Source organism: Trachemys scripta, chromosome 2 (genome assembly GCF_013100865.1).
Source record: "Trachemys scripta elegans isolate TJP31775 chromosome 2, CAS_Tse_1.0, whole genome shotgun sequence".
NCBI classification, from domain to species: Eukaryota; Metazoa; Chordata; order Testudines; family Emydidae; genus Trachemys; species Trachemys scripta.
The window spans coordinates 15,073,157-15,092,188 of record NC_048299.1 but is presented as its reverse complement, the minus strand read 5'-3'; the positions used below and the strand labels follow the sequence as shown (position 1 = coordinate 15,092,188).

The 19,032-nt window shown below is 45.0% G+C and overlaps 1 protein-coding gene and 1 long non-coding RNA gene across 11 annotated transcripts in view; one reads left to right on the top strand and one right to left on the bottom strand.

Annotated features, from left to right (window-relative positions):
• The window catches only part of PRKAG2 (protein kinase AMP-activated non-catalytic subunit gamma 2), a 393,593-nt gene that overhangs the window by 229,345 nt on the left and 145,216 nt on the right, over nucleotides 1-19,032 (top strand). Inside the window, exon 1 of one of the 9 annotated variants that reach the window (XM_034759963.1) lies at nucleotides 3,412-3,494. The exons of the other annotated variants lie outside the window; for them this stretch is intronic. Within the exon in view, the coding sequence (XP_034615854.1) occupies nucleotides 3,461-3,494 (34 nt within the window). The 5' untranslated portion in view covers nucleotides 3,412-3,460. Of the gene's footprint in view, nucleotides 1-3,411; nucleotides 3,495-19,032 lie in introns of those variants that run through there. 9 annotated transcript variants of the gene reach the window in all.
• LOC117872018 overlaps nucleotides 16,956-19,032 on the bottom strand; it is a 39,813-nt gene continuing 37,736 nt past the window's right edge. The window contains exon 7 of one of the 2 annotated variants that reach the window (XR_004644383.1): nucleotides 16,956-18,973. This is a non-coding gene — a long non-coding RNA (uncharacterized LOC117872018). The remainder of the gene's footprint in view (nucleotides 18,974-19,032) is intronic. The other variant, XR_004644382.1, reaches the window with a different exon arrangement.

The following is a 19,032-nucleotide window of genomic DNA, read 5'->3' as shown; positions in this document are numbered from 1 at the left end:
GCAGGGCAGGGCCGGGCCGGGAGCCAGGGTCGGGCCCGCGGGAGGAGCAGGGGGCAGAGTTGGGGCGGGGCTGAGGGTGGGGTAGGGGTGGGGTTGGGGCGGGGCCGGGTCCCCATGGAGTGTTCTCCTTTTTAATAACTAAAAATGGTAACCCTAGTATAGACGTACCCTATGACAAGGAAGAGAAGAGGAACAGGCATAGGAGAATGGGGAAAAGCAGAAGGGCAAAGATAGCAGTGCTCTTAACAGGTCCACGTTTCCCCAATGAGTGATGAAAGCAATGATATGGTACTGCACTTATCATACATAACAATAAGTACAAATTTAGTTTCTCTATAAAAGCCATATTCTACTCTTGACTTTTGTGTCAGCTTCCCATGGACATCAGTGTAATTCTCCTGTGGAATGAGGGAAGAATGTAGTCCTGGCTCACAGACCAAAATGAAAACTAGGATTCAGCCCATTCCACAGAATGAGTTTGGCTCCCCAGCACTAGGTCATGGAGTCTACATCTTGGATTGTCCCCCAGGGTACATTAAATAATTTTAGGTGATTGCTCTAGGTTATCAGACTAAGGCCTGACCTGCACCAGGCAGTACTTCGAATTTAAGTGTTTGCTTCTGCTCTCTGAATCTGGAGCCCTAAATCTAGGTCAGAAAATTACAGGGTTTTTAAAATTGACACTACAGTAGACCAGTGGTTCATACGCAGCATCCTTCTCATCCCATTCCTTTCCTCTGAAGCTTCACCTTTCCTCCCCTGCAGTGACCCACACCCAGGGCCATCCCTAGCCATTTTGGTGCCCTATGCAGCCCCCTGGGGGTGGGGAGGGGAAGGCCTCCACGGGGTGGGGGGGGAGGGGAAGTGGCCACTTCCTGCGGGAAGTGGAGTGACACAGCCCCAACCTGCTCTGCTCCCCTGGTTCCCAGCCTTGGGGGGCAAGGAGGAACCGCCCCCCCAGCACTCGCCAGCAGTGCAGCTGGGAGCCAGGGGAGTGGAGCAGGCTGGGGCCAGGTCGCTGTACTTATCGATGCCGGTGAGTGCAGGGAGCCCGACCCCTGCTGCAGTCCTCAGGGGAAGGGCTGGCTGGAGTGGGGGCGGGGCTAGGGCGGAGCAGGGGTGGGGGCCATGGGGAAGAGGCGGAGCAGGGGTTGGAGCAGCACGGAACTGCATAAGGCACCAGGAAATTTGCTGCGTACTTTGTGTATGGGTAGGGATGGCCCTGCCCACACAGCCTCCTACCTTACCAGTGAACTCCGTGTACCACCGTGGCCTGCCCGCCATTCAGTTGTGTGTGCTTTTACCTGCCTGACTTGCTCCAATATGTGAGAGACTAGGGTTTGAAGCAATCAGCTGCAGATTTGAGTGCCCGGTATTGAATAAGACTCACCAGGGCTCCTCTCAGAGACTCATCATTAAGGTGGAGATGGGGAGCCTGGAGTGTCAGTCAGATACATGTACCAAAATCAGTGGATCTGCGGCACATTTTAAAAACTCCCGAAGTGATTAGTGCTGCTGTGGCCAGTGCCTGGAACTAGCACTTTATTCTGTAGTGTGTGAGTAACTTTTTTAGGCCCTGGTCTTGAGAAGAACAAGTGACTGAAGCAGATGAGACAGAAAGAATAGATGCTTCCCGTGATGAGAGCTGCTGGAGGCAGTCAGTCAAGAATGCATGCACTGGCGGTGAGAGTGGGGACAGGGAAAGGCAGGGACTGGGAGTGATGTGGGCAGGAGGAGCAGAGACTGGATTGTTTGTATTTGATATTTCTCTAGTGCCATAACTTTGGAAGGGGATTTACGGAAATGGAGACGGTCCCTGCCCCCAAAGTTGCAGGATCCTGCAAGGTGCTGAGCACCCTCAGCTCCCATTGTTTTCTAGGGTGACCAGATGTCCTGACTTTATAGGGACAGTCCCGATTTTTGGGTCTTTTTCTTATATAGGCTCCTATTACCCCCTCCCCCCACCCCCTGTCCCCATTTTTCACATTTGCTGTCTGGTCATCCTATTGTTTTCAGATGATGTGACGGGAAGAGGGAGGGCTGAGGGGTGTAACTAACCAAGAATGTGATTGATACAATGTGCTGTACTAGGGTTACCATACGTCCGGATTTTCCCGGACATGTCCGGCTTTTTGGGCCTCAAATCCCTGTCTGGGGGGAAATCCCAAAAAGCCGAACATGTCCGGGAAAATCGGGACATGTGGGGCCGGCGGTGCTGGGCCGGGGGCCGGGGCTGGGCTGGGGCCGGGCCGGGGCCGGGCCGGCGGTGCTGAGCCGGGGGCCGGGCCGGTGGTGCTGAGCCGGGGGGCGCTCGGCCGGGGGCTGGCCCGGTGGTGCTGAGCCGGGGGCGCTCGGCCGGGGGCTGGCCCGGGGCCAGCACCCCAGGGCCCAAGCCGAGCCAGGCTGGAGACGCCGGGGGGGCCAGACTGGGCCGCGTCTCCTCCCCCCCCACCTTACCTGCTGCCTGCTTCAGGCTTCCCGCGAATCAAATGTTCGCGGGAAGCAGGGGAGGGGGCGGAGTTGGGGCAGGGACTGTGGGGAAGGGGTGGAGTTGGGGCTGGGGGCGGGGCCGGGGCCCCGTGGAGTGTCCTCTTTTTGGACACTCAAAATATGGTAACCCTAGCTGTACGAAGCTTAAAATAATTAGTTGGGATGGGGTGTGGGGTGAAGCTAGGCACTGCATGAGGTGTGAGCCCAAGAAGAAGGCTGGGACTGGGTGACATGAGAGGGGAAGGGTTTCCTGGAGAGAGAAACCACTTGGCCAGGCCTATGGAAAATGTAGGCATGCACTGGCTTAAACACTGCTGAAGGGCAGTTTGCACTCTCTCCTGCCAGTATTTTACAACAGCATGGGGCTGAGTGTTGAGAGGAGGCAACAGCTGCAGCCTGTAGTACAGCCGGGTGAGGGAAGCCACCGTGCGGCACATTTTGTCAGGCGTTTGTCTTGCACCGGCCCTCGCAAGCAGGCACGTTGTCAAGAAAAGGGCATGGTGGAGGGGCAGTGTCTGCTCAGTTCCTTAGCCTGCAGCCAGAGCAATGCATTTGGCCAGTTAAAGAAGCATTTCCCAGAGTGGGGAAACTAGCTACAGATTATCTATAAAAATACTTGGCACCTTTCTTTCAAGGATCTCAAAGCATTTTACAAACTAACTTATCTCCACTTTGCAAATGGGGAATTTGATGTGCAGGGACAAATTAATCCCTGGTGTAAACCCCATTGACTTCATTGGAGTTAAACCAGGGATGACTTTGGCCCACAGAGAGATTAAGCAGTTTTCCAAACGTCATACAGCAAGTCACTGGCAGAACCAAGAATAGAACCCTGTCCTCCTGATTCCTGGCCGTATGCTCTAAGTACTGGAGCGTGCTCTCTAGAGTGTAGTCTATAAATGGGGGATGGCTCAGGTCGGGGGCGAGGATCAAGGGAGCACGTAACAGTAACTGTTTCTGTGAAGAGACTATGGAGAATCCCAGGAAGAGAAGCAGCCAAAGGGGTTAGTATGACTTTTTCCCCCGCTTTCTCCAGCTTTCTCTGTTGGGGGTGGAGGATTAGTATGATGCCTTTGATTGCTCAAGTATATGGTGGCATGGTGTAATTGGGCTTCAGCTGGGGGCTTCTAAGCACTAAATAAGGAAAGCTGGAAGAAAACTAGAGCTGTGTAAATCATTGCCCAGAAGGGGGGTTAGACTACGAGCAGCCCAGCAGCTGGAGATCAACACAGAGTGAAACTCTCCAAGGCAGCTGCTGCTTAGCGTCGCTAACGTTCATTTGGGATCACAATCCTGCACAAGCTAACTCAATGGGAATTTTACCTTTGAGTTCAGTGGGATCAAGAGCAGACCCATAGCAATGTGTTTTCTGCTAGGGAGTTGAGTCATTTCTTCAAGAGGGTTTTGGTGGATGCACTAAAAAGCAGCGTGCAGTCTCTGCTATCCCAAATGTGCCCAACAATTAATTCCCTGGTTAGCCAGATAAGAATTATGATGAGGCAGAAGTCTGGGTCAGCTGCTGCGTGGTGGGGAGCGCCACAGGCTGCAGGGCGTCTATTCCTGTTGAATTTTAAAAGGAGCTAGTGTAACCCACACACACTAGCACAAGGGAGAATTTGTTTCTTTTAATAACAGAAGAGATGTTCTGAAAAATATGGATTTCAGAGACAGATGAATTGCTAGTTAACATTTTGTGCTCCTATAATGTCTTTCCCCGAGGATACTTTACAAGAATTTAATTACTCAAACCACACATCACCCTTGTGAGCATCACAGAAAATAAACAAAAGTAAATTGTTCTTTAAGTCAGACTCTCAACTCAGCCTTAACTATTGGAGCCACTATTAGCACCTTTGTAATTATTATCCTCATTTTACAGGTCAAGAAACTGACACGCAGGCTCAGTGACTTGTCCAAATTCGCAAAGCAAGCCAATGGCAGAGTCAGGAATAGGCCCTAGGACTTGAGATTTGAAGGCCCCTGCTCTGGTTGCCTTCTGAAGGTGCATTATTCTAAGCACACGTCCAACTCTTAGGGTTAATGGCCACATGCATTGAGATGGGTGTACCCTTGTCTGCACTGGCCGCTTTTTTTTTTTTTTTTTTTTAAAGGCTTTCATGCATGCATGCCAAATAGATAGCATCATGTTTTTTATATGTATTAACATTCCATACTCTGGATTATAAGGATAGTATGTATACTGTGCAAATCCTCAGTGATTTCAGTGGGACTTCGTATGCTAAGATTTAGATTGTGAGAGTTCTTTTCATATAATTTGTCCCCTTAGTATCAATTGTAATGTCAGTGATGTTTGTTTTTTTCCTTTAGTTTCCTTTAACAGGAACATCCAGTGGGAATAACACACACAATTAAAGACAAGGGTCTGATTTAAAATGACAAAGCAAGGAGCTTCTAAATCATACCTGTGTCTCCAATCCATCCTAAATTTACTCCCTTGTGAAAACATACTACCGCACAGGAGAAGAAATGTCACACATTGTTCGGAAACCTCCTAAAGTATCTGCTTAAAAAAACCCTAGTGATTAAAGTGGTGATTTGCAAAGTTATTTAATTTTGTATTAGAAGAGGCCAGTTACTACCTCAACATTTTTAGGTGTATTATAGATCTATATATTAGTCCCTGCCCTGAAGAGCTTACATTCTGAAAGACAAAAAACAAAGGGTAGGGAACATGTCATCTTTTATGTTTGTGACGCACCTTGGACACTAGGTGCCACCAGAAACAAATATTAAACAATAAAAATAATCTCTGGTTTATGAGAGCTTTGCCTGCATAAAACAGGACACAGGAGCCCGTGCATGAAAAATCAGCCAGAGGGAGGTTGCAGAGGCAGGTATCAGTAGCAGCCTCCCCCTGCAGGGAGGGGCCTAGTTCAACCTGGAAAACTTGGCATCCAGGGGACAGTGATTCAATAGATCCCTATTGCAGTCTTTGCCAAAAGAACGTCTACGTTCTGAGCCCCCAGTGAAAATTAGCGGTCGTCCCCTGACAGAAACCCCTGGGGAAGAAAGCCAGTGGAAACTTACTTTTTGCGTCCTCTTGGGGGGTGAACCCTGGGCCCCAGTGGTTTCTTGTGCAAGGAAGAGCAGTTTGCCTCTCTCTGCATTAATGGGTGTATCTAGCCCAACATGAACTAAAACAGCAATGAAAACCCACAGTAACAACCCCTGAAAAACTGAGGTCGACAGTGGAAAGAGCAGTTCAGCATTAGAGCTAACAGTCCCAATAGGCTCCACTAGAATACAAAACGAATGTAGCTTCATTAAAGCCTCTGCGGCTGAGTGCAAAGCACCCTGTGAGAGCTCAAATACCAGGTGGTGTATTAAGTAAATAAGGCAGTGCTGCTGTAGGCATTGTTTCTCATAGCAGCCAGCTGTAATCAGCATATAGTAGAGCTGACCACGTGAATCTCTGCCATGTGATGCAGTACTATGATTGGCTAATTCCTAAATGCCAGACTAGGAAGTCAGTAGGGTTTAGTTTGTCTCAGCAGTTGTCTTGACATTCATAAGGGCCAAGGATTGTAGTAGCTGGCTTGATGTGTTAACATGTGCTCATCAGTCAACTTGTTTGGCTGTTGATGGGCAACTTGGGGTCTGCAAAGATGTCATGTCTATCTTGAAATGAGTAATTAAAAGGAGCAGGTGAATTGCTGTTTGAAAGGGTGACTTTTTAAAGTGCAAATATCTGAATCTCTCTGGGTGAAAGACCTTTCTGAAAGGGCGAATCTTGCACTATTATTCAAGCGTAACTCCTATGAGTGTTACAGGATCTGATTCCCCTTTTGTAGTCACCTACACTTGTGCAAATCAGAATGGTAGCATTTTAAAACCACTGTACACCGCTGTCAGTGACTACACAAAGCGCTAGGCAGTGATAAATCAGGCCCTCTAGGTATTTTGGAAGAAGGGGTTGAAATATCTGAGCACTTGTCTTCACTTTGGTTAGCTTGAGTTTAAACTTGTGTTGCCCCTTACTCAAGTTCTGTCCATGCACAGGTGTGATGATGCTTTTAGTTCAAGTTGGCTGGCCAGTCATGGGATACATGCAGTAGCTGGAGTTAGCACAGCTCAGCAGCTGCTAACACAATCACTCTGTGTAGCTCAAGTGTTATTTCAGTGTGGCCACTCTCATCGAGTTAGGCCAACTCACGAGGAGTTAACTCCAGTGTAGATAATGGAGTTGACTCTGCAGTGAAGACATACCCTGAATGTCCATATCATATAGCAGAAAATGAATATTTGACTTTATTACTTTTCACTATTATTTCAGGGGTGGTTACATACATCCTTGGGGTCACACAGAAAAGAAGATGATTTTATTACATTTGCTTCTTTCTGTGGTCAGATCCATAAATCCTAAACTGACTTGACGGCAGGAATCATTTTGCCTTGTGTCACAGCCCCGGTAAAGCTCTCCTGCTAGACATTCACTAGCCTGGTATATTTGCATCCCACATGCAGGTAGGGTGACCAGACAGCAAGCGTGAAAAATCAGGACAGGGAGTGGGGGGTAATAGGAGCCTATATAAGAGAGAGACCCAAAAATCAGGACTGTCCCTATAAAATCGGGACATCTGGTCACCCTACATGCAGGACCTGTGTGCTTTTAAGCATCTCTTTGGCCTCTGTGGCACGCTTCCTGCATGGGCACGGATTCTGTTACCTCTTCGCAGAAGTGGGGTCCCACAGTCCAGCTGCTATAGGCCCCCAGACCAGGCCTGACCCAGCCCCCAAGATGCCCTGGTTGCTTCAGCAAACCCTTTCCCAGAGCTCCAACATTATGAACACTCTGGTTTACCATTTACCTCTCGAGACACATGATAGTGGAAGCACATTACACACAGGGAGTGGGGAGGGGGATAGCTCAGTGGTTTGAGCATTGGCCTGCTAAACCCAGGGTTATGAGTTCAATCTTTGAGGGGGCCACTTGGGGATCTGGGGTAAAATCAGTATTTGGCCCTGCTAGTGAAGGCAGGGGGCTGGACTTGATGACCTTTCAAGGTCCCTTCCAGTTCTAGGAGATGGGCTATCTCCATTAATTATTATTATACAGGCTTTGCAAAGGTTTCTAACACAATTACACTTTACTTTAGTTAGCACAAGAGAGATGCAGATCTAGACGAAACAATAAAACACCTGTACATGTTTCCCTGCTCGGATCCCTCACCACTTTGAGCAGTCTTTGGGTTCAGGTTACAGTCTTTTGAGAAGTCCAGGATCTTTCCTGACCCCCTTTCCTCCTGCACATGGCTTCTCCTCTGGAATATGGAGGTTCCTTTTACTCCTACAGCCAGCTTTCTGCTTCTAGTCTCCTCTCTCTTTAAGCTCTAAAATGGCCAGTGAGAAATCCCTTTTTTTATAACCTCCAGTCCCCTTATCAGGTGACCCCTGATCAGGTTTGTCAGGTGATTGGAGTCCCCCAGCAGCTGATCCGTTCCTTAGTTCAGTCTGCATGGGCAGACTGGTTTTCTGTGGGCAGTTGGCAACTCTTTGTCCAAGGGGGCTTCCATGTTAATAGAAGACCATCGAGGTTTAACAACCCTCCAGTGTTAGCCCTGTGTCCAAAATGGAGGTAAAAAGACAACAGAGGTGGCAGCCTAGCCCACATTCAAAATGGAGTTGGCAGTCTGAAGCAGACACACAGCGAGTCCCCAATATGAGACAGAATTTGTAAGCTGTACGTAGTCAGATTTCTCCCAATCATCACACCTTAATTATCAGAAAGCAGTGTTTCTATATCACTGGGAAGAGCTTAGGTTACTGGGGGCATTGGTGCAAGGAAAAACATTCTGTGCAGAATAATGATCCATTGTGGTAGCGGCAGTTTTGCAGAGTAGGTCAAGTGCAGTTTCCAAATGTAAGAATAAGGATCTGCTCCTGGATAGTGTGGAAGTCTATAGGAATTTAAGGCACTGAGACCTTTACATGACCAGACCCTAGGGTTAGGACTGTAACTGAGTATTCCCCATAACCAAACAGTTTCTCTTAAAGGGAAGGAAAGTTTTTCAGCAGGAAGAGAAACTCTTATAATTTCACTGATTAAGGCATTCAGAATGCTGGTCTGCTTTTCTCAGCTTTGGGAGCAGTGGCTGTTACTAAATTCTCAGAACTTATGGAGATGAGATGATATAAGAACCTAAATAGAATAGAATAACCTGAAGGTTGGAAATGTATATATTTTTGCTTCTTTATTTTTACAGAGTGAAATAGCCAATAAGGCAAAGGCTAATGCTCAGGTGTATGGATTCAGTTATAGAACGGTGATTAAGATAAAGCAATGGTTTGTTAAAACATGGTATTTTTATTTCATTTGAGCTGTTGTGGGGAAAAGGCGCTAGATGCCTTTTTATTGCTGAAAACAGAGGTTTTTCTTAGGAAACTTTTAAAATAACGTATTTGAAAATTGATCATAAACCTAATTTAATCTTGGCTCTAGATTGGCCTGGCCATTGCATGCTCTGCATGGGAGCAGAGGAGGATATGAGGAACCTCCCCAGGACAATGTGTGGCAATCTCTGAGTGTAGAGACTGCTGCTCCAAGGGTCCCCAAGGGATGAATGTCCCATAAAGGAGTGGATGTCATCTCTTCCATGGTGGCCTGTAGATCTGAGTGCCCATTGGAGGGAAATGTTGTCCCATCTGAAGTGACATCACTGTCACTTCACTGTTATGTTAATCTTGAACATACCACCATGTGTGCTGGGGGACTGGGAGCAGGGACTATACCTACACAGAGGGGTGGTGACAGAATCCAGCCTACGTGGAGCATCCTCTTACTTGGGCATTATACACAAGGGAGAGGATTTTCCCCGTCAGAAATGGCAATGGCCCCTCTCATCACAGAGCTCTGCTGAAGGAGATCACAACACAAAGTTTGGAGAGATTTTGAAGGAGTGTTGTCTTATGGTTTCATTTACGGGGTTTGGAAATCTGGGCTATTGGGTTCTATTCCCAGCTCTACCACTGTCTCATTGCATGACTTTGTCTGAATCACTTAACCCTTCCGTGCCTCGGTTTCCCCATAGAGGTGTTTTAAGGCTTAATTAGTGATTGTTCAGAAAGGCATTTTGTGAACTGCAGATTAAAAAAAACTGTGATGCAACAGTGAAACTAAAACTGTCACTTCCAGTTACCACCTGGATTAACAGCCAGCAGATTCTCAGTCTTCGTGCAGTTCCTAACTCTCCCATGCTAATACACCATATTTTAAGTAGCGCCCATGGAATCCTTTACTTGCCACATCCAGACACCCCCGCTCCCATTTATTTCAGTTACACTGAAGCTGACCTGCTAAAGCAGCTGGAATCAATGCTGCCCTATCTTACTTGGGAAGCTGAGAGGAAGGGCCACAGTCCTTGGCCACCAGTAGGGAGGTGGCTTTTCCATCTCAAATGTGGACTGAATAGTTTAACTATGGGGGCTGTGACTCTTCAGGAGCCTGTGATGTTTTGAATCTCTGTGTTGATGAGAATGCTAGGACTGGCAAGAACATTTCCTGGGAAGAATCCATGTTATTTTTGGCACAATGACTGTTCAGCTTACTTATCAAGTTTACTTTTTTATAAAGCTGTATGTTATTTTACAACTCTGTACATGTGTACAGTATGTCACTAAGACTACTTGATTTAAAAAGAGCCAATAATTCTCCACGTGCATGTGGGTGTATCATTTTACAGCCATTAAATAGCTGTATTAAACTTCATATTGCATAATTTGCACCATTTGCTTAAGTGCTAAAATAGACGTCGTTTCATGCCTGAGGAGTGAATCAGCTTAATGAACTAATAGTAAGCCCCACTCAGATTCATCAGTAGCCTGCCTACTCCTCTGTTTTCATTGCTAGCAGAAGAATGCAAATGAAAGGGGAGCGTTGTCCTGATTTATGAAAGGAATCAGAGGAAAATCAGCACTCTCAGCCATTTCAAATTAAAACTTCTTTTGTGGTGTTTTTTTTTTTTTTAAAGAAGTTTGAGTCTAAATGAGTGAGAACCCCAAAAGTGATTTACTGCAAGTGTCCAATAAATCCCACAAATCTTATCAATGTTATTCCTAGCAGATAAATGAAAAAAGCAAAAACAATAGCAAACTCCAGGCCATATCATTTGGTTCCTCCCTATGTGAGGAGGGTCACAGCTGCATTCAAGTACCAGCCAAAATGGACCATTGTGTGCACAAGTGGCAGGGATGATCATGTTCTGAAACGGCAGCATCCCACATTCCTCTGAAATCTGCAGCAGCCACCTCTGTAGGTGTGTGGTTCGTGAGGGGCACTGTGTGTGCAGGAAAGGTGGTGTCCTTTTTTTCTGCAAGAGGATGACTTGAGCCTGTAACATAAGCATACGTAGCAGAGCTGTCAAGTTGAAGGGAGGCACTGGCAGGAGATCGCAAGCCGTGAGCATTGTTCCCCATAAAAAAACAGCCGCATCCTGCCATGTTGCTGGCAGATGACAGCATCCATGGTGGGTGTCACCCACTCTGCAAAGGAAACCTAATAGAGAAGCTGTGATTTCAAATACTCCCAAGAGGAAAAAAAGCAGTGTGCTGTTTTATTGATTCTTTCCTCTCAAGTCCTAAAGGAGGGTGGGTTTGAATAGGAATGTCTGAGTGGGAGGAGCAGATAAAAGCTATTCAGAGTCAGGACTTTAAAGGAAATTATTATGTGAGGGATTGGCCTGTATAGAGAAAACAGTTATACTAGCAAAGTTAGTGTATTTTTATGACAAACTAAATATCCCAGTTGCTATATTTTATTCTAGAGTTGGCCAAAGATGTGGCCCTTGGCTTCTGTCATCTTCAATACACTGATGAATTCTACGCATCCCATCATGTGTGGGCCATCTCGATCTAATCTGAGGCTCCTCAAACTGAGATGGAGCATTGCATGCTGGGATCCATACATGCAGTGGACCACACTCATACTTCTAGTTTGCCCATTTTACTCAAGTTAAGGAAAGCCTTTTGGCTCTTGGCAAGCTGCCAGTGCGTTCCTGTCAAACAAAGGGATGCATGCCTGCTTCTGCCTTCTGTATATGAGTTTGAGTGGTTTCATACTAAGAATTGTTGAAATTCCAGTGTTTTAGGTGAGCAGAATGAAAAAAATATTTTACATCTTTGTAGCTACTGTGGTTGCATTGATAAAGTCAACAATTGCCAAACAATGATATCTGAGATGTCACGTTTTTCCTCCTATACTTAGAATGGGGAAAAACTGCAGTATCTCAGATACAACAGTATGGTTAACAGTTGATTGTTTAATGTCCGTCACTATACTTCAAAACTATAGCCTGTAATATTTCTGAAGAACAGAGAAAATGTATCAGTGCATTGTTTGGGTTTAGCATGGTGATCTCAAATCTTTCCTGCGTTTGAGGATGTGCTATAATGTGAACAGTTGCTTCTGTATATTAATTCAAATTAAAATTAAGGACAGCTTGCAAATCTTGGGGCATATGAATCATCAGTAAGAAGCAATGCAAACAAATCTCTTTTTATGTGTCCCGTGTTTTTATTGCCACCAGAAAAGACATTAGAAATTAAATGAAATGCAAAACTGTAATAATGGAGTGGAACAAGGCAAAAAGTTTTTGTTCTCCCTTAAAATTGGACAAGAAGAATCACTGAAGAATTATAGGGCACAGTCCTGCACCAACAGGGGATGGACTGGTCTTGTCCATCTGTAATGTATTTTGTGTTGACTAAAAACTATTACTTTATCTGTTCAGTGGAGAAAATGCAGAGCAGTTTAGGTTTGATATTATAAAGACATCTTGGCTCATTATACATTTCTTTCTCCGGTGAGGGAAATGTTGGGTGACGGGGAATTCTTTGTACATCAGTTCACCTCCTTATTAAAATCAGTAAAAATTTGAGGGGATCTTAAATATTTTTCCTCTTCAGATTCCTAGATGAATACTGAGTTTTCTTGACTCCATTGTGGAGGTGTCTAAAATTTCTGGCTATTTTTTTACTGCTTCCTTGTTTTACGTGTACTTTCCCCATAACATCATTTGTTCTGCCTGATTTGTCTAGGAGAGCTTTTAGTAATGTGTGTACGGGCTTCTTTCTTCCCAAGGGAAGAAGTTAAACCTTTCTTTAGTGCATTTGAACCATGACTGTTAAGTACCCTGTGATGTATTGTTTCTAACCATGTGGTATAGCTATATCTCACTTTCTTTTCATTATGTTTTATACGTGGTAGAACAGTCCAGCTTCTGTACGCACATATGACTTCAGGTATTTCTAGAAATATTGGCTGTTTAGCTGTTAGTCCAATAAGTTTTAAATTAGTGCAAGGTTTTGTTAGTCCAAAATTTATTTTGGCTTTATGAAAAATCTGAAACTTGCATTTTGAATGTGACTTGGCCTTTACAAAGAACCTTATATTGGATTTACAAGGCTGAGAGCTAGAGCAGCAGCAAGTTTTTTGTTTCAGTAGTAATCATGGGATAGCATATGTGAATCTCAAAATGCTTCACAAATACAGATGAATTAGGTCTCCCAACAACTCTGGGAGGTAAGATCTTAGATGTTAGACTAGATGATCTAATAGGGCTTTTCCATACTGTCTCCCTATGGAAAAATTATCCCCACTTTGCAGACGGAGAAACTGAGTCACAGAGAGGGTAAAGCCCAGATTTTCAAATGTGTGTTCTAATTTTGGGTGCTTCAGTTTTGGGTGCCCAACTTGAGAGAGACAGGTCTGATATTCAGATGTCCTGAGTACCAACCACTCCCATTAACTTCGTTGGAGTCATGGGTGCTCAGCACCTGTGAAAATCAGGCGGCTAGTGTCCTAAGTGGGGCTTCCAAAAACAGAAGTTCCCCAAATTAGTGGACATTCTTGAAAATGGAGGCCATAATGACCTGCCTGGAGGAAGTGTCTGGCAGAGCAGGGAATAGAACCCTGATTTCCTGACTCTCCGTCAGGTGTTGAGCAGCCAGTTTCATATTCCTAATGGGATGAGAATAGTCCTAAAAGATGTCATTCCTCAGTCTCCTTTGCTACACTGCTTCCTGTGTCCTCTCTAGCTGAGGTGCCAGCTTCGTCAGGACAGTGAGTCTGTGGCTACCCTGTGTCTGGTAATAATCCTGTTGGCACAGTTTATTGATATTGGAAATGGTTTCTTTTGACTCACTGAGTCCATTAGCTCAGGATGGACTCGTCCCAGCAGCAAGGTTTTCAGAACTAATGTGTTTTTTTTCTCTTTTAGTGGTTTGTCAGTTTCATCAGTTACAGCTTCCCCAAACCCTAAACACTCTGCAGACTCTTGAACATCCATAAAAGATACCGAAGATAAAAGCACCTTCCCAAGCACCATTTATCTAAACCTGTCAGAAACTGAGAATTGAACAGGAAAGTTGGCTTCCTTTATAATCCTGAAAGATGCTGAGCAACTTCTGTTCCCACTGAAATCAATAGGGAGTTGAGGATATTCAAAATACTGCAGATTTTTTTTTTTTTTTTTTGCATCTCACTGTGGCATGTTGCATTAAGCATCATCTGTATATGTCTGCAACACCCACTCTGAACCAGACTTGTGATTAGTGCTGTCTAATCCACAGGGATGCAGTTCTCCCCAACAAACCATAAGTGCTGGAAAGGGCAGCTGTAAGTCTGGGAAGAAATGAAGGAAGGGTGGGAACTTGTTTTGATCCCAGTAAAACTGAACCATTTAGGAGTCAGGATCTCCATTAAAACTGTAGAGAAATAAACTAAATATTGCATAATATCACACTAAATAAAACCCATGTTAGAGCATCAACAATATTTTTCGGGGCATTTTGTGATCCTTAAGTCAATTTTATTTAACTTGTTAAGAACAGTAAAACTATCAGGAGAGGCCTAGCAAATGTCCTTTTTATGTAGTTCTTCATAAAAACCATGAAGTCCCTCATTCATCTCTTTAATCATTAGATGCGTTAACTTTCCCCTGGAAATGTCTGGGATAATAGAGAGACAAAGTGGGTGAGGTAATATTTTTTATTGGATAAAAATATATTACCTCACTCACCTAGTCTCTAATATTCTGGGACCAGCAATGTAAACAGTGGGATAACGGAGTCCTTCCTCGGCTGTTTAGTTAATAATTTCCTGACCGTATCATCAGTACCTTAGTAACTACTCGATTTCATGGTTTAATTTTATTAAACACAAACTCCCCTTTGAACATGTCATGCAGCTTGGTTAAGGTGTGGCCTGACCCTGACAAGCACTGAGCATCTCAAACTCCCTTTGAACTGAGTGGAAGTTGATACAAAATATTTCTTAGGCCTTGCTGACCCATACCCCCCCCCCCTTTTTTTTTTTTTTTGGTGGTAGTGGAGCTTGTAGATATACTTCATTGGGGTAAAAAGTGACTTGCTACTGGTGCAGCTTTCCCCAGTCTGAAACCAACTTAAACAGCACCACTGTAAGCCTCAATTTACACCGATGCAGTGCATCTGCACTAGGATGCAAAAATCCCCAATGGAGACAAGCCCCGAGGATTAGACCCATAATGAGTAGCTATGAAGATGGATTTGTAAGATTCTCTCAAGCATTTGTTTGTGTGATTTCTGGTTTCAAAAAACCTTTCTGCATGCTAATATGACATTTTTTGTTCAGTCTCATTCTATGGACTAAAGTCTTCTGATTACACACACAAATCCCTTTAAGTACAGTATGTGGCCCCAATTCAGATGTGGTGTAAGTGGTTCAACTCACTTAAAGTATGTAGACCTATTTACCTTGCGCACATGGTTTACACTAGTGTAACTCCATTAAAGGTAACGGACTTACTCCTGAATTACACTGGCATGAGGGAGAAGAGAATTGGGTCCTGTGTGTTTATTGATAAACACACACATACAGGCCTTATTTGGATTCATACTTTACATGGATGCACTGTATCTGTTTAACTAGTTTCTTATTTGTAATGAGGTTCACAGATTTAATGTCATGGATTTGTGGACCTCATTACTCCAAGGAAGGAAATGTTCATGTGAGGCTTGGATAAATATTCCTGACTTGGATGATAGACATAGCTAGATCAAACTATGTAAACACAGTGCAGAACTGCTATGAGACTACTAGCTGAAGTACAGGTGAGGTGGGATGCACATTCCAAGTGAAGTTGTATTTTCACAAGGAAAATGAAATGAAATGAATAGAGATATCCCATCTCCTAGAACTGGAAGGGACCTTGAAAGGTCATTGAGTCCAGCCCCCTGCCTTCACTAGCAGGACTAAGTACTGATTTTGCCCCAGATTCCCAAGTGGCCCCCTCAAGGATTGAACTCACAATGCTGGGTTTAGCAGGCCAATGCTCAAACCACTGAGCTATCCCTCCCCCCCAATGACACATTTGTTTTCAGCATACGGTCCCTCCACCCTTCCTCCTCAACTGATGTTGAAAACTATTTAAATGTTAATGTAGATGGGACAAAACCATTGTTAGCACCATTACAGAAAGCAGTGAGACCATCTCACTTGGAAAATGTACCCCACTTCTTCTCCGAGTAATGTCTCTGTGGGTGCTCCATTAAAGTGAGCATGTGCCCTTTGATGGAGATTTTTGGTAGCAATGCCTATTCTGCCCGCACATTCACCCTACACATCTTCGTGCCCTGAACTGAGGCTATACTGTGGGGGGGGAGGGGGCCCAAACTGTGGCTCGTGAGCCACATGCGGCTCTTACCGTTAAAGTGTGGCTCGTAAGCCCCCAGCTTCCCCCAGTCTCCATCTCCAAGACTGGGGGGGAGAGCTCGGGACCTCTGCCTTGCAAGGGGTGGTGGGGTAGGGGCTTCTGTCCAGGGAGAGGGGGGTGCCGGGGCTTCAGCCGTATGGGGTGGACCTGCCGAGGCTTGGTGCTTCCAGCAGGTGTGCCCTGGCTCGCAAACTTCGGATGAGGTTCATATGAGGCTCGGTGAGCCAGTAAGTTTGGCCACCCCTGCTATATAGGGCTCTGAGGGCAAACTGCAACTGTCTTTGGCCAGAGACGGTATCTAGCATGTGACTGTGCTGTACCTGTTTCCCACTTTTATTAGTGTTTTAGCTTTATAGTTAGTTTTAAGTAGTAGTAGATTTAATACCTTACAGCTGGAACATTTGTTACCCTCTTCTTTTAAAAAAAAAAAAAAGATAGAAAGATGTTTTTTTTCTTTTCCTCCCATTGAGGGGCTGAGGGGCTTGAACAACTTTTTCTTTTGTTGGGGATACCAGGCTCACTGGGATTTAAAAGGTGCTTTTCTTATTGAGAAGCAATCCTTGTTTAGTGATAGGCACTCCCACTGCATTCATTGCTTGGGCATATTGCACACCTCTACCTCAGCACATTCCAGGCCAATGGGGGCTTTGGGAAGCAGCGGCCAGCATATCCCTTGGCCTGTGCCACTTCCCGCAGCCCCCATTGGCACTGACAATTAATGAAGCCCTCTCGGAGCCAGCCAAGTCCATCTGGCAAACCCCAGCAACACCCCCACCCCCACTAAGCCACACGGAAGAGGGATGATTAAAAAATACTACATCCCACCCAGGGATTCTGAATTTTTATTTTCTCATCCTACACCAAACTCTCTGTTCATGGATGCAGCCAATGAAAGGGGTAGTTAGCATATCCAAAAAGCCACCCCTTTATAATAAGGACTAGAAAAGTCATAAGAGCTATTCATCAACAACACTTCAGTTCAGGATAACTCACCACCAGGTGCTGATGTAAGAATACGACTACCTGAATTAAGAGAAATTTAATGCTTTTACTGACCATTTGCCACAGAAACATCATGAACAGTTCAGCTCCATGATAAAAGAGGGTCAGCTTTTAGCAAAAACTTCACTGCAAGCTTCACTCAATGTGACGAACAAGACAGCCAGGTCTGTCTCCACCACAGTATCAATGAGGCAAACTTCCTGGCTTCAGTTGTCCCAGGTTTCTGCGGGAGGTACAATCGATTGTGGAAGATTTACCTTTCAAATGCCAGAGGCTTTTCGCAGATTCCACAGATAACTCGCTTCATACCCTAAAACACTCTAGGACAAAACTTAAGTTTTTAGGGATATACACTCCTGCAAAAAATAAGGAAGTTTAGCAGGTCTCAGTCAACACAAAGATCCCACCCTGCTCAATTTTCTGCCTTCCGTAGGCCACCAAAACCACTGACCAAGAGGTTCAGGTTTTCAAAGAAAGTCTGCAACTACCTCGACTGCTTCACCCCAGCCTTCAGCATCATCCAAACACCATTTTTGATTGTTTGGTAAAGAGTCCAGACCATCCAATGACCAGGTTTTATCAACTGCTGGACACAACCCTTCTTCCTCAATTTGAACACCACCTCTCTCTTTCATCAAGTACGGGAGACTATAACATTGGACAAATGGGTATTGGAGGCCATTACTTTGGCTGTACTATCAAATTTACCTCCACCCCACCCTTCCAACCCCCTTCCCCTTCCCTCTTCAGGGGCTCCTCTCACAAGCAATTGCTGACACAGGAGATCTCATCACTCCTAAGTCTAGGAACCATAGAGTCAGTCCCACTTCGACACAGGGGAAAAGGGTTCTATTCAAGATATTTTCTGATACCAAAGAAGAATAGGTTGGAGGCAGATACTACATCTCAGACAATGGAACAAGCATGTCAGACATCTGAAATTCAGGATGGTATCCCTAGCAGCTATAATTCCCTCCTTGGAATTAGGGGACTGGTTTGCGAGCCACAACCTCAAAGATGCCTACTTCCACGTAATGATTCATCCTTCTCACGAAAGATTTCTTTGTTTCACTTTTAATCACAATCATTACCAGGTTTTACACTTTTTGGCCTGTTATCCGCCCCAAGGGTGTTCTTAAAAATCATGGTTGTCATAGCTGCCTATCTCAGTCATATAGGGATAACTGTCTTTCCCTGCCTTGACAACTGGCTCCTCAAGGGTGGTCATATCAGGAGTTAGGTTTGCCGTCCAAACAACAACTTCACTATTCTGAAGGCTAGGCCTGCAAATAAATCTCAAGAAATCTATCTTGACCTCTGCACAATGAATTCTCTTTATAGGAGCACTTCTGGATTCGATAATGTGAAGAGTTTATCTCCCTCTTGACAGGTTCCTTGCTCTGAAGAACCATATACAAAGAGTGCAGCTCATCCCTCAAGTTCCAGCAAGGACATGTCTGCAACTGCTGTTATGTATGGCAGCTTGCGTTTTTGTAACACAAAGCACCCGTTTGTATCTTCAGGGGTGGCTCAGGACTGTTTGTATACCCAACAAACTGTATTAACAAGTGAGTATCTGTACCCAATCAGGTCCTGAAGTCACTCATCTGGTGGCTGAATCCATCCAAAGTTTGTGCAGGAATCCTGTTCAGCCAGAATCCCCTACAGTGATAGTAATGTTGAATGTTTCCCTTTTGGGATGGGAAGCACATTTGGGTCCTCACACAGTCCAAGGCAAATGGTCACAACAGGAACAGTGCTTGCACATCAATCTGTTGGAATTAAAGATGGTCAGAAATGCTTGCCTCCAGTTTCTTTCCCTACTCAAAAA